This window comes from Phaenicophaeus curvirostris, chromosome 1 (assembly GCF_032191515.1).
Source record: "Phaenicophaeus curvirostris isolate KB17595 chromosome 1, BPBGC_Pcur_1.0, whole genome shotgun sequence".
Classification (NCBI taxonomy): Eukaryota; Metazoa; Chordata; class Aves; order Cuculiformes; family Cuculidae; genus Phaenicophaeus; species Phaenicophaeus curvirostris.
The window spans coordinates 111,524,939-111,537,662 of NC_091392.1; the positions used below are offsets into that span (position 1 = coordinate 111,524,939).

The following is a 12,724-nucleotide window of genomic DNA, read 5'->3' on the forward strand; positions in this document are numbered from 1 at the left end:
GCGCTATTGAGGGCAAAGGAGGACACAGGAGTTTGCTTAAAGAAGAAGAAAGCACATGTCTTTTCCAACACAACATATTCAAAGCATATTTTCTTCACTTGGCTCTCAAGAGACACCAGCATGAAGAGGCAGACTGTTTTTCAAGCTAACACTCAGTGCTTTGACTGATGCAAAAAAATAAGCACAAATGCAAATTACAGCCCGCCACTTAAAAAAAGATAAATCCACCAGCAATTATCAGGATGATGACGCTAATCTTTTTATATATAAAAGAATAAAAATGCCCCTGACTGAATAACAGCTCTGGATTCAATTGAAGAGTACAGCTGACATCTACAAGACAACAGAGGAGCTCAGCTATTTCTGTGAAGCTCCAGAAGTCCAAGATGAAACTACAGCAACTTGATTTAAATTCATTTCAAAAATACCACTTTGCAATGCATTTCCGTTTACTTTAAAGATCCAGGCTGTTACATTATTTAAATTTAAACAACCATTTTAAACATTATTTGCTACACCATAAGCAGCAGAGACAACCATTTCCCCTTCCTTGTGGAGCAACAGGAGTTGAACACTGGAGACAGGATATTACACTAATTGGTCAGGAGCTTCATCCATATGGTAGAAAGCAAGCCATTCCCAAGAAGTTCTAAGCCAACACTTGCTGAGTGCCTTGGAAAGACTCTATTGACTCCACAGGACATTTGGATCAAGCCCGTGTACACGGACATTAGAGATGAGCCTGCTCTTGTAACAGGAAGATCTGTTTATAGAAAGCATTTTTATAGTACAGATCTGGAAATTCAAAATTACATTACAGAATTACAATAACACTGTTAGGAGAAACATGGTTCTTCCACTTCCACGAAGCCAGGGCTTGCAAGCACCTCCTTTCTAATCTATATCCAGGACACACACCCCTTTCAGGAAGCATGCTAAGGTAAGGGCTTACCTCCCAGGCACATACTGCTTGCCGACATGATCTCTACATTGGACACATAAAGCTATTTGCAGGTTGGCAAAGGTGACCCCTGGCCTCTGTTCAAACTTACCAGTGCATGAAACGATGAGACTGAAAAGATTCCAAGACGGCCCATCGCAACTTTGGTTGGACGGCTGGCAAAAGCAAGCAGTCTTTTAGGGTTTGGGAGCTCCCCTCCTTGGAGGCTAGCCAAGTAACAGCGGTACCGAAATAGGTCCATCTGGAACTGTTCAAGGTTTTGCTCCCAAACGAAGATCTGCATACAGCAAAAATTGAGGGGTGAGACACATGAGAAGAAAAGGGGAGAGGAGGAAGGACAGAATGGTAAACACCTTCAGAAAATTCCACTGTTCACAGTAATACATCTCTTTCACAAATGCTAATCTCATTCAGGAAAATTTGATTTCCCTTCTTTCCCACTCTCTGCTACTAATAAAAAAAGTTTTAATTAGATGGAAAACAACTTTTTTTATGTTCATTGCAGAAGTCCTCTCCTGGGACAATCACTCTTTTGATACAATGTTAATTAACAGGATTAAAATTCCATCTTTAATTTTCTTTGTATTTCAGGATTCTCTTCTGAGCAGTCCCTTAAGAGGCTTATTTCATGCATCAAGAGCATCTAAGAAACAAGAAAACCAAACTCCACCAAATCCCACATACAGAGCACCCTGAATCAGCAGCCACAGCAGCAGCATTGCTGTAAGCTTCAATGGAGCTTGCCATACTTGGAAAAACTGTAGTACACTGGGGATAATTAATCTTATCAGTGGAAGAGCACTATCATCAGCCTATATAAGAACTTATTTAAATAATTCAAATTGCTGATAGGAGACAGTTTCAAAGCATTTAGCAAAACTCAGTTACATAAAGAGAGAGATTGCTATGTCCTCTCACTGTGATTGACAGCCTTTGAGCGGAGCCCTTTCCACGGAGGCCAGCATCTCCCTCCTCTCTCACCTCTTCTCATGGGCTTCCAGGGGTATGAAATCTCCCTAGCTTAGCACATTAGGACCTCAGCCAGTCCCTACGTTTTGCATTACAGGTGCATTGAGCAGCCATGGTAAAGAGCTATAAACTAATGAAGCAAGAGCCATATGTTAGTTTCCTAAAATTAGGTGCTGCTGTGCAGTGGAAGAGACATCTGCTCCAGGCTCTCTGCTTCTGAAACGCAACTACATTGTCCACTTGAAGTCAGCAGGAGTGGTCCCAAAGGCCAGCCAGGGCTGCAGCTCTGAGGTCAACACAGGCCTTGCAACAAGTGACAGTGAGGGACAGCTTCTTCATCCCATCTGCAAGGATGAAGAACCAGCTTCTTGCACTCATAAGACAACAGCAACAACAGCCTTGGTTTACGACCAGCTCTTCACTAAGGCATCCTGCTGTCGCGGCCTGATAACCTCTTCGCTCCCTTAAAGCCCTCACTCAACATATAAGCAGCTAGCCAAACCCCTTGGGTGAAGGCCAGGAGAAGACAGTCCATGCTGTACCTTAGTGCACACAGTTTGGAGAAACAGTGCAACTAGGGCAGCTGGAACAGCTCTTCTGCCAGCACACAACCTGCTTCTTCTGCGGACCTCTGCCTGCACACACACACGGCACAGTGAGAGCAGAGAGAGGTACTGCTAATCTAAAGAAGGCCTTAAATATTTGCTAGGGGCTTATTTCACATAAATAAGTGAGACTACTTGATCCAGTATGGTCTTTTTCTTCTTGGAATCCGTTACTGAGGACAGCTGCATTTCACCCATTTTCTTCATTTTCTCATCCATATCAATTTTCTGCTCCAGCTTTTTTATCTCTGTTTTCAGGAGCTTGACGGTGTCCTCTTTGTGATGCTGCCTTGCCACTGCAGTTGCACAAGCCGAATGGATTGCAGTGATCCAGTTCTCCAGTTCAGTCTGGCTAGAGGTCTGAAGAGAAGGAAAGAGGGGGAAAAGAAGTCAGGGTCCTCTTTAAAATTGATTGCAGATTAACAAATGCAATTCCAAGGAGTTTCCTTTCCTTTTGATCTTAAGATTCAAAGCCTTAAATCCACTTACAAGAGAAGTAATAAAAACCCCATCATTCTTAAGCAGGCCATTTTTAAGTCGGCACTAGGCACTCAGCACTCAGAAATACACCAGTATCTGTGCTTTGCAGCTTTCTAGTGTTTCCCAGCAAGGCCTCAGGAATTACCTTCCTTGTCCAATGCAATGCTGCCATAATTTCTAGCTCAACATTTAATGATACTTTCTAAACTCCCAGTTCCCCAGGGCATGGAATGCACTAGTCTTTGCACTTGTCACAGTACAGAGAGTTTTCCTGATGTGCAACAATTAGCAACAAATCAATGGCATAAAACGCTATTACAATTCATTGACAAACAAGCTTTCAACTTCTGAAGGTCTCAAAGCACTCTGAAGACAGCCCTGTTATCATCGACTGTATTTTTTACAGCTCCAGTACTGTCCCTTCCCAAACATGTGACAGTTTGAGAAAACGGAACATCTCCCGCTCCCTGGAATCATTCAAGGCCAGGCTGGATGAGGCTTTGAGCAACCTGATCTGCTGCAAGGTGTCCCTGCCCATGGCAGGAAGGTTGCAACTGGATGATCTTTAAGGTCCCTTTCAACACAAAGCTGTTCTATGATTCTTTAAGATATTAGGCTGGGGCATGGGACACCAGTACATTTTTCTGGAAGAACAGTATTCTGAGAGGCTTTTGACACAGAAAGGATAATATTTCAAAGCGTTCCTTTTCCAGACTTTCAAAATAAAAAGTAAATCTTCTTAGCTTTCTTACTAAACTTCATTCCTTTATACAGTAGGTTGTAAAACAGAATTTACAGCCAACTCAGGGTTGCAGCAGACTTTCTCTGAGTGTCAGCCTTTAGCAGTAATCACACTGGTATTTGGCTTGTGGCTTTAAAAGTAGCAAGGTGCCAAACCACCTTGTTCTAATTAAACTTTCTGATGATACCTGATCTATTAATAGACAGCACCATATGACTTCTGCAGTTGCTAGCATAGATGAAGAAGGTCATCCTCACTGTTCTCCTGGCACTGACAACTACTAGCAATGGATGTGCCTTACTGAAGCCAAGGAGAGATTCCCACAGAAGCCCAATACTGAAAATCATGTATGCACAGGCTGATGCTCCCAAAACTTCTGTGGGACTGAAGCTGGTGAAGCACACATGTCCCAGAAGGACATCACTTTCCTTAGCTCAGGTTACAAGTCCTAAGCAGAGGACAAGGTCTACACAGGAAAGACCAGTCTCTTATTTCCGATTTTATTGTCTTCAGTTGGCATTGTACAAAGTGTACTGCTTAAATTGGAGGCTATTCCTGTTCAGATAGGAGCACTAACAAGCTCTCCTTCATAGATGGGGCTTACAATGTCTTACTGCCACTGCTGAAGACATGTTGTGCTCCCCTTGATGTGGAGCTTTTGCTGAAAACAGAAAAATTATCTGAGAATGCAAGACACTGCTTACAGTCAGATGGTAAAACCTAGTCCCCACTACAGAAGAAAGCACCACTAGACTTACAATGAGATGGCATGTTTTGTTAATTCCTAGTAAAATCATAACAACAAGACGTCATATTTTTCTCTTATTCAATTTTTAAATATTATTTGTATACCATTAGATTCAGTTCTCCTTTTTGTTTCCTGGGGAGAAGGAGGGAAAAGATTTCTGGAAAGGATTTTAGGAGCTTAAGACTCTTCTAGTACACGGGTAGGCAAGGGGAATCACTCATCCTCTCAATGGAAAGGACCACATAAACAAGCTGCAAACATCTGATACATAAGTATGTGGTGTCACATGTTGCTCTGAGCTCCTGGAAAATGCATGTGACATCTGCAAGTAACGGATTTGTGTAGGCATGATAAGAACTGACTGAACACAGAATCATCGTGTAGGAGGTACATGATGTCTCTAGGTGCAATGCAGTGGGAAGTTTCGTTACAAGATGTCCAATATCTGTAAGCATTACAAAGCAACCTTATTTTTCTCCCTAAGTACACAGTCTCCACAAGGCAGGACTAGTCTGTAGGTCTGGGATTTCTTCTCAACAAAATCTCTACTAGAGCACTGCATTATGTGTGGACGGATGTGTATGACATGAGCAGTTAAGTAACACTGCTGAATAGCCTTACACATGCTCCAGCTGCTCTGCACACAGCAGACCAAGCCCTACAGCATAGTCACTCACACATTACTTCCACCACAGCAGCTGGTCTCCCTCCGTTCTCCCCAAACCCATTCCTTCTTTCTCTTCTGCTTCTGCTTTGCTAGCAATACATGGATTCTGTGGCAGAATGGACACATCAAAGGAAAATTTCTGCAAGGCAATATAAATGATTGTTTTTCATTTGAAAAGGCTCATTTTTGCTTCTTCCCACAAAGTTACATGAAAATCAACCATGGCATAATGACACGGGGCTTTTAATGAATAAGGCCTGTGTTGCCACAAAAGAAACGTCCTGAATGTGACCTTTAAAATTTTGCATGCACTGGCATTTTGCATCCACTGGCATTAATTTTACAAGAATGAAGGATTTCCCTTAGAAAACTGCATGGAAAAGATTTTACAGCTCATATCCTTGTATCAAGAGGAGGCGGTGCTTCACAACCTTGCAAGCACATGCTGAGCCCATAAGCACCACATTTACCTCCTGGATGAAGCTCTCCAGGTGGCAAAATACATGTACCTTGCCCAGGAAAGGCATTAAGTAGAAAAGGGCAATGCAGTATTCCAGAATGAGCTGAGGAAAAATTAGACTGAGGTGGCAAAGCAGCCAGTGTGCAAAACCAATTTTTTTTCTAGTATGCAATCAAACACTCAGCCTCTTCAAGATGCAAGCCAGCATCACTTCCTTTGAGTCAGTAAGGCTTTTTTATTTTACACTTATTTTGAGAATCTAGCCCAAGAACAGCTGCAAAGACCTAAGAGACAGTGTACTTTTAAAGATTTCCTCTGGTATACAGAGGGGTGATGACACAAGGCACACCCTACCACAGAGTAGTTACTGGTTTGAGAAGGCAAGAAACTCTGACTACATTGTCACTGGGAAGGGAAATAAACAAGGGATTCCTCTGGTGAAGAAAACTGAATCAAAAGAGGAGGAAATGGCAACACCTCAGCACAGGCTGGCAATTACAAATAAAGGAGTGTCACACCTTGACCTGTGACAACTTGCAATAAGAAAGTGGAATGCCAACCTAAAAATCACTCAGGGAAGCAGTAGTTACCAAAATACAGAAATCTATTTCAATGAGACACATCAAATAATGTATGGTCTTTGATATAAGTACTGGATTGTATAAAAACATACTCTGTGAAATTCAGATATGTCTATTTTCTGATTAAAAAACCTAAACACGCACTTTGTCTCCTCTTGGGCAACAGCAAGATCATGGCTAAGGTCTGTATGAACAAGGGCAACTGGATTCTGCAGCACTACTGGGAGAGCACCTGGAGGTCCAAGTACCCCCATGCACTTCAAGCTCCTCTTGGTCTTGTAAACCCTTTGAATCTCTCCTCAAGGTCCCATCTTTGATAAACGCCTCTTACAAGATGCAGATAGCGTTACAGCACATTCAATGCACTACTGTATGTCCTATATGGTAACTAGCCAGGTCTGTGTGTTATAAACATGCTGTAAAACCATGCAAAATATACAATTTCAACAGGGACATAAGAATATTTCTTAATTCTTACTTTGTTCAAACGATCTACACAAAGGGAGTTTGGTCAGTCAATGAAAACAGCAGATCTCACAGTGATTCGCATGTGGTGGTGGGCCTCTTGAGTGGCATTTACCAAATATATTGTGTCCTTCTAGTGTTGCCAGAGGAAAAACCCAAACCTACCGGAGTCAGCAGGATTTCTCCATTGATTTCAACCAGAGCTTAGATTTCCTCCTTAGTCAGAGACAGCAAAAGAGAACAACTTTGTAAAAGCCTCAAGCTGGACCAACCTGAAAGAGGAAAGCGTCTCCAAGGGAGTTGCTGAGACAGAAGACAAAGTCCTTCTTGGGGTGCTCAGGCACCGCTTGCACTATGCTGTTTTCCACCCAGACAGCGTGCTTTGGGATACTGTTGTGGTCAATGCCAGATCTGCCATCAGTCTCATAAAAAAACAATGTGCATCCTAAAAGAGACAATCATATATTAGCAAACAACACATTGAAATGCAACAGCCACTCTGCAACTATCCAGTACTAATACTTAGGACTATAAACCACTCGTAAAGCTGGGATGAGGGAGGATTTGCCGGGGCCTGTTCAGGTTTTCAGCCCCACAGGGAACAGCCCAGGTTTTAGCCCAAGAAGGTCGTAGTTTCCACATGATGGGGGCACACCTCACACCATGCTCCAGTGGGACATTTTGTTCACCCTAGGATTGCTAAAACAGAGCTGCAGACTCAAGCTGAGAAAGTCACGGGCAGTAAAATCCAGCCCCAAATGAGAAACACCATTATAAGTCCAAAAATACGGGTCCTCCACAGCCATTCTATCCCAGTGAGGGGACCAAAAGTAAGACAGAGGCTTGAGAATGCATCTCCCCTGGCAGTGCTGGACAGCTGTAAGCCAGCCCCACCGAGCAAGCAGTTCCCCAGGCAAACCTCCGTGGCCTTGCCTCAGCCTCCTGCAGCTATTATAGTCCCTGCAAGGAAGAGATGAAGTGATTTCATTACTGGATGCAGATGAGTAACTGGAAGAAGTGGGGACTGGAATGAGCTGTTTTCACTGACAGACTGATGTATAAAAAAACCCACTACCGAACAAACAAAAAAGCATAAACCAAATCCTTATTCCACTATAATGTTTCAGCTCTGACACATGGAGATCTGGCCAAAGCTACGTTTTAGCTGGGGACAGCAAACGATTTGCTTGGTTTAACAAAATAATCTGTATAATTCTCTGATGGGGAGGGGAAAAGGGCACAGCAACCCTGCGATTTGGGAGACACTCCACTCCTGCCCCTAACAGGTCTCCTTCTCTCACTGTCACCTTCCCACATTATTTGCAGCTGTTTTAAACTAAAACCGGCACATAGTTTCTCCACCACTGGAAACAGCCCTCTTGGTGCAGAGGGATGCCCTGTTACCCAGCCTTTCAGAGAAAAATTTGCAGCCAAACAATAGCAGCTGTTAACTTCAAAGCCTCCTTTAAACACAGGGATTATTAAGGCACAGCAACCCAAGAAGCAAACACTTCACTTGAGTCGAAGCTCTTTAAAATAACATTGCCTCCACGCTCATCCTTCCCCTTTTTCCTCCCAGATGGCCCTTTGTTTGCTCGTTCCTCACAGCAAGACCTTCCTGCCACAGGGCCCTCCTCCCAGGAGATCAGGGCTCCCCCCTGCCTCTGAGCCTCGGTTCTCACCTCTTTCATTTCCCCAATCTCTCTAACCACCGCAAGGAAGAGCTGCCACCTAACTTTGCTGTTGGTTTTAAGAGTGGTGCAAATTCAAAACCACCTCTAAATAATGTGCTCTGCAGGCAGGACAGGGATTTAACTCCACTGAGCTTTTCTGTAATCCCACCTACAGCAGGGGACTGTTCCACCTCCCCTGGTTGACGGCAGAGGAGAGCGAGGCCACTCTCAAAACCCTGCAAACAGTGCTTCCTTTTTTGCTGCTGATGCAACCACATGAAGATTAATTAGAGGTCGCTTTAGGAGGCCAGCTCCTGAGTTGCACTGTTCCATTAACATTTATGTGCATTTATAAGCAGTCAGATCCTGAACAAGGCTGGAGCACCCTCCTGGCATGAATGATGCCGTGAAATGATTTATTCCTTCCTTCAGGAACTAAAAAAATTCAGAGAGGAAAAAGCTTTAAGCAACCTAATCTAGTGGAAGGTATCCCTGCCCATGGCAGAGCAGTTGGAACTAGATGATCTTTAAGGTTCCTTCAGACCCAAACCATTCAATGATTCTAATGCCTCAGCGGCCTAGGGGGCCAGCAGGGCGGCCAAGTGCCAGATGGTGCCCATTACGAGACAGGTGATGCAGCCAGAGCAAACGTCTCCCAAGTCACGTTTATGCATGTGAAGCACATCTTGGAGAAGGAGAGGCCAACAGCGCTAAGCACAAGAGGAATGCACACAAAGACAGAGCCCCTTTGGGAACACACACCTGCAGCCAGCACCATCACTAGCTAACTCCCGCTGTCACGCGCCTGTGCCTGCACACAGGTATTTAGTTTGGTAGCAAGCCATACACATGCTTCTTAAAAGAAACACCCAGTCCTCTGAGAAGCCACCCTAGGTGATGCCAGCAGGACTCAAAGCAGGGTATGAACCCCACTTCAGTGCAGCACAGTCACGTGTCTCAGACTAGAAGTGTTCCATAATGTGAGCACATCAACAATCATCAAATAAAACCTCCCTCTGAAAAACATTAAGACCACTTCCTCATACTTGATAATAGTTATACTGAAGTTGCGGGCAGCTTTTGTTTAAGAGTCTATGCTATTGGTTCCTTCATCTGCAGCAATACACAACCAACAGGACACTGTGGATGCCCATCTGAGTAAAACCCTTCCATGCTTGCTCTGTACCTTTCAGGGAAACCCAGTAGTGTTTCCATTTCCTGCGTGTAGCCGACTCCACTTTCTTGTTCTTTTTGTGCACTAGGAAGTTTTTCACTGCCAGAGCACCAGCTTTCCGTACCGTGCCCTGGGCAGCTGTCAGGAGGATGTCAGACTGGCCTGGGGAGCTGAGGGTGCCACTGCTCTGCTCGTCACTGAGGGCAGAGCCAGCCTCCTCCAGGTTCTCACTGTTGGTGGTGCTCATCTCCAGCTCCCGGCGGAAGTTCTCATACACACCCTGGCGAAGCCCATCACCCGTCGAGCTGCTCCCGCTGTCACTGCCAACGAAAGCCCGACTGGCTGTCGGGGAGTAACTTGAATTGGTAGCATTAGAGCGTCTAGAAAGGAGGTCAGTGTCGGTGGCTGCTCCTTCAATCCCGCTGTCAGTGAACTCGCTCCCCTCGCCTGCGTTGACATCCTAGTTGCAAGAGAGAGACAGCATGAGATGAAGAGCCTGGCCAACCCTGGCCTTATGGAGACACCAATAGAACCCGAAACACGCGAGTGGCACCACATTTCTTCACATCACCATTTTGCCTGGCACTGAAAATCCCTCATCTGTTTTTCTTCTGAAGACAAACAACTGGAAGAAAGGGTGAGGTAGGCAGAACTTCCATCACAGTTTAGGAAAGACCACTCACACAGGCACAATTTCAGGTGGTGCCTCTACAGCCTTAGCATTTTGGAACATAAGCCACAACATCATCTGTTTACATTAAGCTAAGTTAACAGTGCTAAAGGTTTTGCAAAAGGAGAACATATGGTAGCAAAAAAACTGGCAGTGTCAAGGAAAGTAGCAATGAACCTACGCATTTTGAAAAGAAAACATTGATATTGTACATTCACACCTACAGTTCAAGATAAATTTTAGACATCCCAAGACTTTCATTTACAAATTATGTAACTTAAAAGGTATATCTTTTTTCCTAAGAAGTTAATGTATTTTGAGATCATTTCTGTTTTGTGTTACTTCACATCGCAAACCCTAACCATGGGCCTGAATTCCATGATGACAGACTGCGAAAATACTGCAATGACAGGAGACCCTCCTGGTCCCCAGGAATTTGCAGCTGAAGGATCAGAGTAGACCAAAATTTGGCCAGCTTGAACAAGACATGAAGCAACAACACTGAATTCAGGTTTTGAAGGCTTAGTGATTCAGCTTGCCCCTTGCAACAAGACTAGTGCCCAAGAGGGTTAACCACTACCATCTCAGCACCCAAAGGCATCAGAGGCAGTTTTTGAAGGAAGATAAATAAAGGCCAAGCCCTGTAAGTGGAGACAAATATCTTATGTAAGATAACTGGGAGGCAGGAGAGCCAGGAAAGAAAATGCAAAGAGGTGAGAAATACGGTCAAAACAACAGGAATTTCAGCCTCTACCTCTCCTGCAAGAGCAGATGGTGCTTGATTTACAAGCTTAAAAAAAAAATGAGGAGACTCTGAGAAGAGGTGGCACAATGCAGTATTTATTTTGAGAGAAAACAAGCTTTTAGATGTTGATTCAAGCACCAATTTCCTATGAAACCAAGAGCAGCTCTGTGGAAACTAAGAAACCCTCCACTGAGCTCTGTTTGATACCTTCCTCTGGTGGAGCAAGAGCTGGATGAGGAAACTGTAGGGGGAGGGGTGTTGCTGTATTTGACTAACTTTTAAGGCATTAATTTGTAACGGATGGGCTCGTGCTTTATAAACGCTACCTCTCAAGGGAGATTTGGGAGTCCATCTGGAAGAATAAGCACTTCCTTTCCCACTCAATGAGCACAGTTATCCTAGTCAGTCTGGTTATTTAATGCAATACATAGTGATAGACAAGCTGCTCTGGACAGGCCAGTACTCCTCTCCTCCCATTGCATGTGAATGAGCTGAGCAGAGCTTCCAGTAAGTGCAGTCATCTACCCGTACAGAGCAGTTTTCACAACCACACATTTTTTTCTGTTGTTCCAATACACTCGGTTTTTTGGAAGCCAATTATCTTCCCGTTTCTTGCAGAACTGCAAAAGAGGGATATCTGCAGAGGGGAAGTGGTACTGCTCAGAAACCGGTGTTTACAAAACACCGCTGTGAGTGAGTTTTTGCACTCCACCAGGAAAAGCTGGATGGTGTGACTTCTGATGACAACACTCCATCTGAGATCCTGTGCGTCAGGCAGCCAAGACTGGCACAGCCACTCAACGCTCACATGCCGGAGGCACAGCTTCTGTGCCAACACAGCTACATCGGAGTAAAACTGGAGCACCAAAGAACTGAACCAAATGCCCTGTGTTCACTGGGATAATCATTCCCAGACAATGATTAGGGTTTGCATTTGGGTTTTGGGCCCATCTTCCTTTGTAACTTTTTTAAAGGGAAAAAGTGTGCCACTCATATAGCATAAACAAATCTGCATCCTGCAGCAAACACTGTGTAACAGTGGCAACAAGAATAATTTGAGATTTTTATTTTAGGTTAATTATTTAAAATATATACAAGCTGTCTCATAATTATTCTATCCGTGCTGTACAACAAGTACTAAGTTAATTCCAAAATTTCAGCTGATGTAACTTTTAGGAAGCATACCACACGCTTTAAGTAGAATCAGTCAGTTTAAAATAATAAAGAGCTACTAAAGCAGACCACCAACTGGAAGGAGAAAGGATCTGTAATTCTGACAGTGTATGCATAAAACTTTTTTGGTGCATTTTACCAGATGGAGTATTTTTTCAAAATCAGAAGTGCACTCGGTGTTCAAGCACAGCGCTGCATTGCAGGATCTCAAGGTTCCTCCTGCCCAGTGTGACACAGCCTTCTCGTATAACCTTCATGAGACACAGCATTAATCACCTCAGTTTCCACATCCAAAAATGAGGATTACACGCCATAGCTGACACACAGGCATAACAGCTTATTATTTTCAAAAAAAGAAAGGTTGGAAAATTCAGAGTGAATGTTACATATGCTCATGAGCTTAAATTGCAGCATATTTTGCAAACATCTTTATAATCATCACCACAAGTGATAGGCTGGATGGGTCAAAAGATCTTTTCAGCATAATGTTGCAGCCCTGCCCCTAATCTCCCTCTCCTCCCTGCACTCCCCTTTCCTCTCCTAAATACCCCATATCAAAGACATCTTGCTAACCAATGCAAGGCCTTTGTTAGGAGGAGGGTCTGAGCATG

The 12,724-nt window shown here is 43.9% G+C and overlaps 1 protein-coding gene across 6 annotated transcripts in view; it reads right to left on the reverse strand.

Annotated features, from left to right (window-relative positions):
* Positions 1-12,724, reverse strand: part of TIAM1 (TIAM Rac1 associated GEF 1) — a 156,571-nt gene that overhangs the window by 58,610 nt on the left and 85,237 nt on the right. For all 6 annotated transcript variants that reach the window (XM_069871003.1, XM_069870987.1, XM_069870996.1 and 3 more), the window contains 4 exons: positions 9,538-9,985; positions 6,951-7,123; positions 2,671-2,895; positions 1,053-1,238 (listed from right to left, as the gene is read on the reverse strand). In XM_069871003.1, coding sequence (XP_069727104.1) covers positions 1,053-1,238; positions 2,671-2,895; positions 6,951-7,123; positions 9,538-9,985 — 1,032 coding nt within the window. The remainder of the gene's footprint in view (positions 1-1,052; positions 1,239-2,670; positions 2,896-6,950; positions 7,124-9,537; positions 9,986-12,724) is intronic.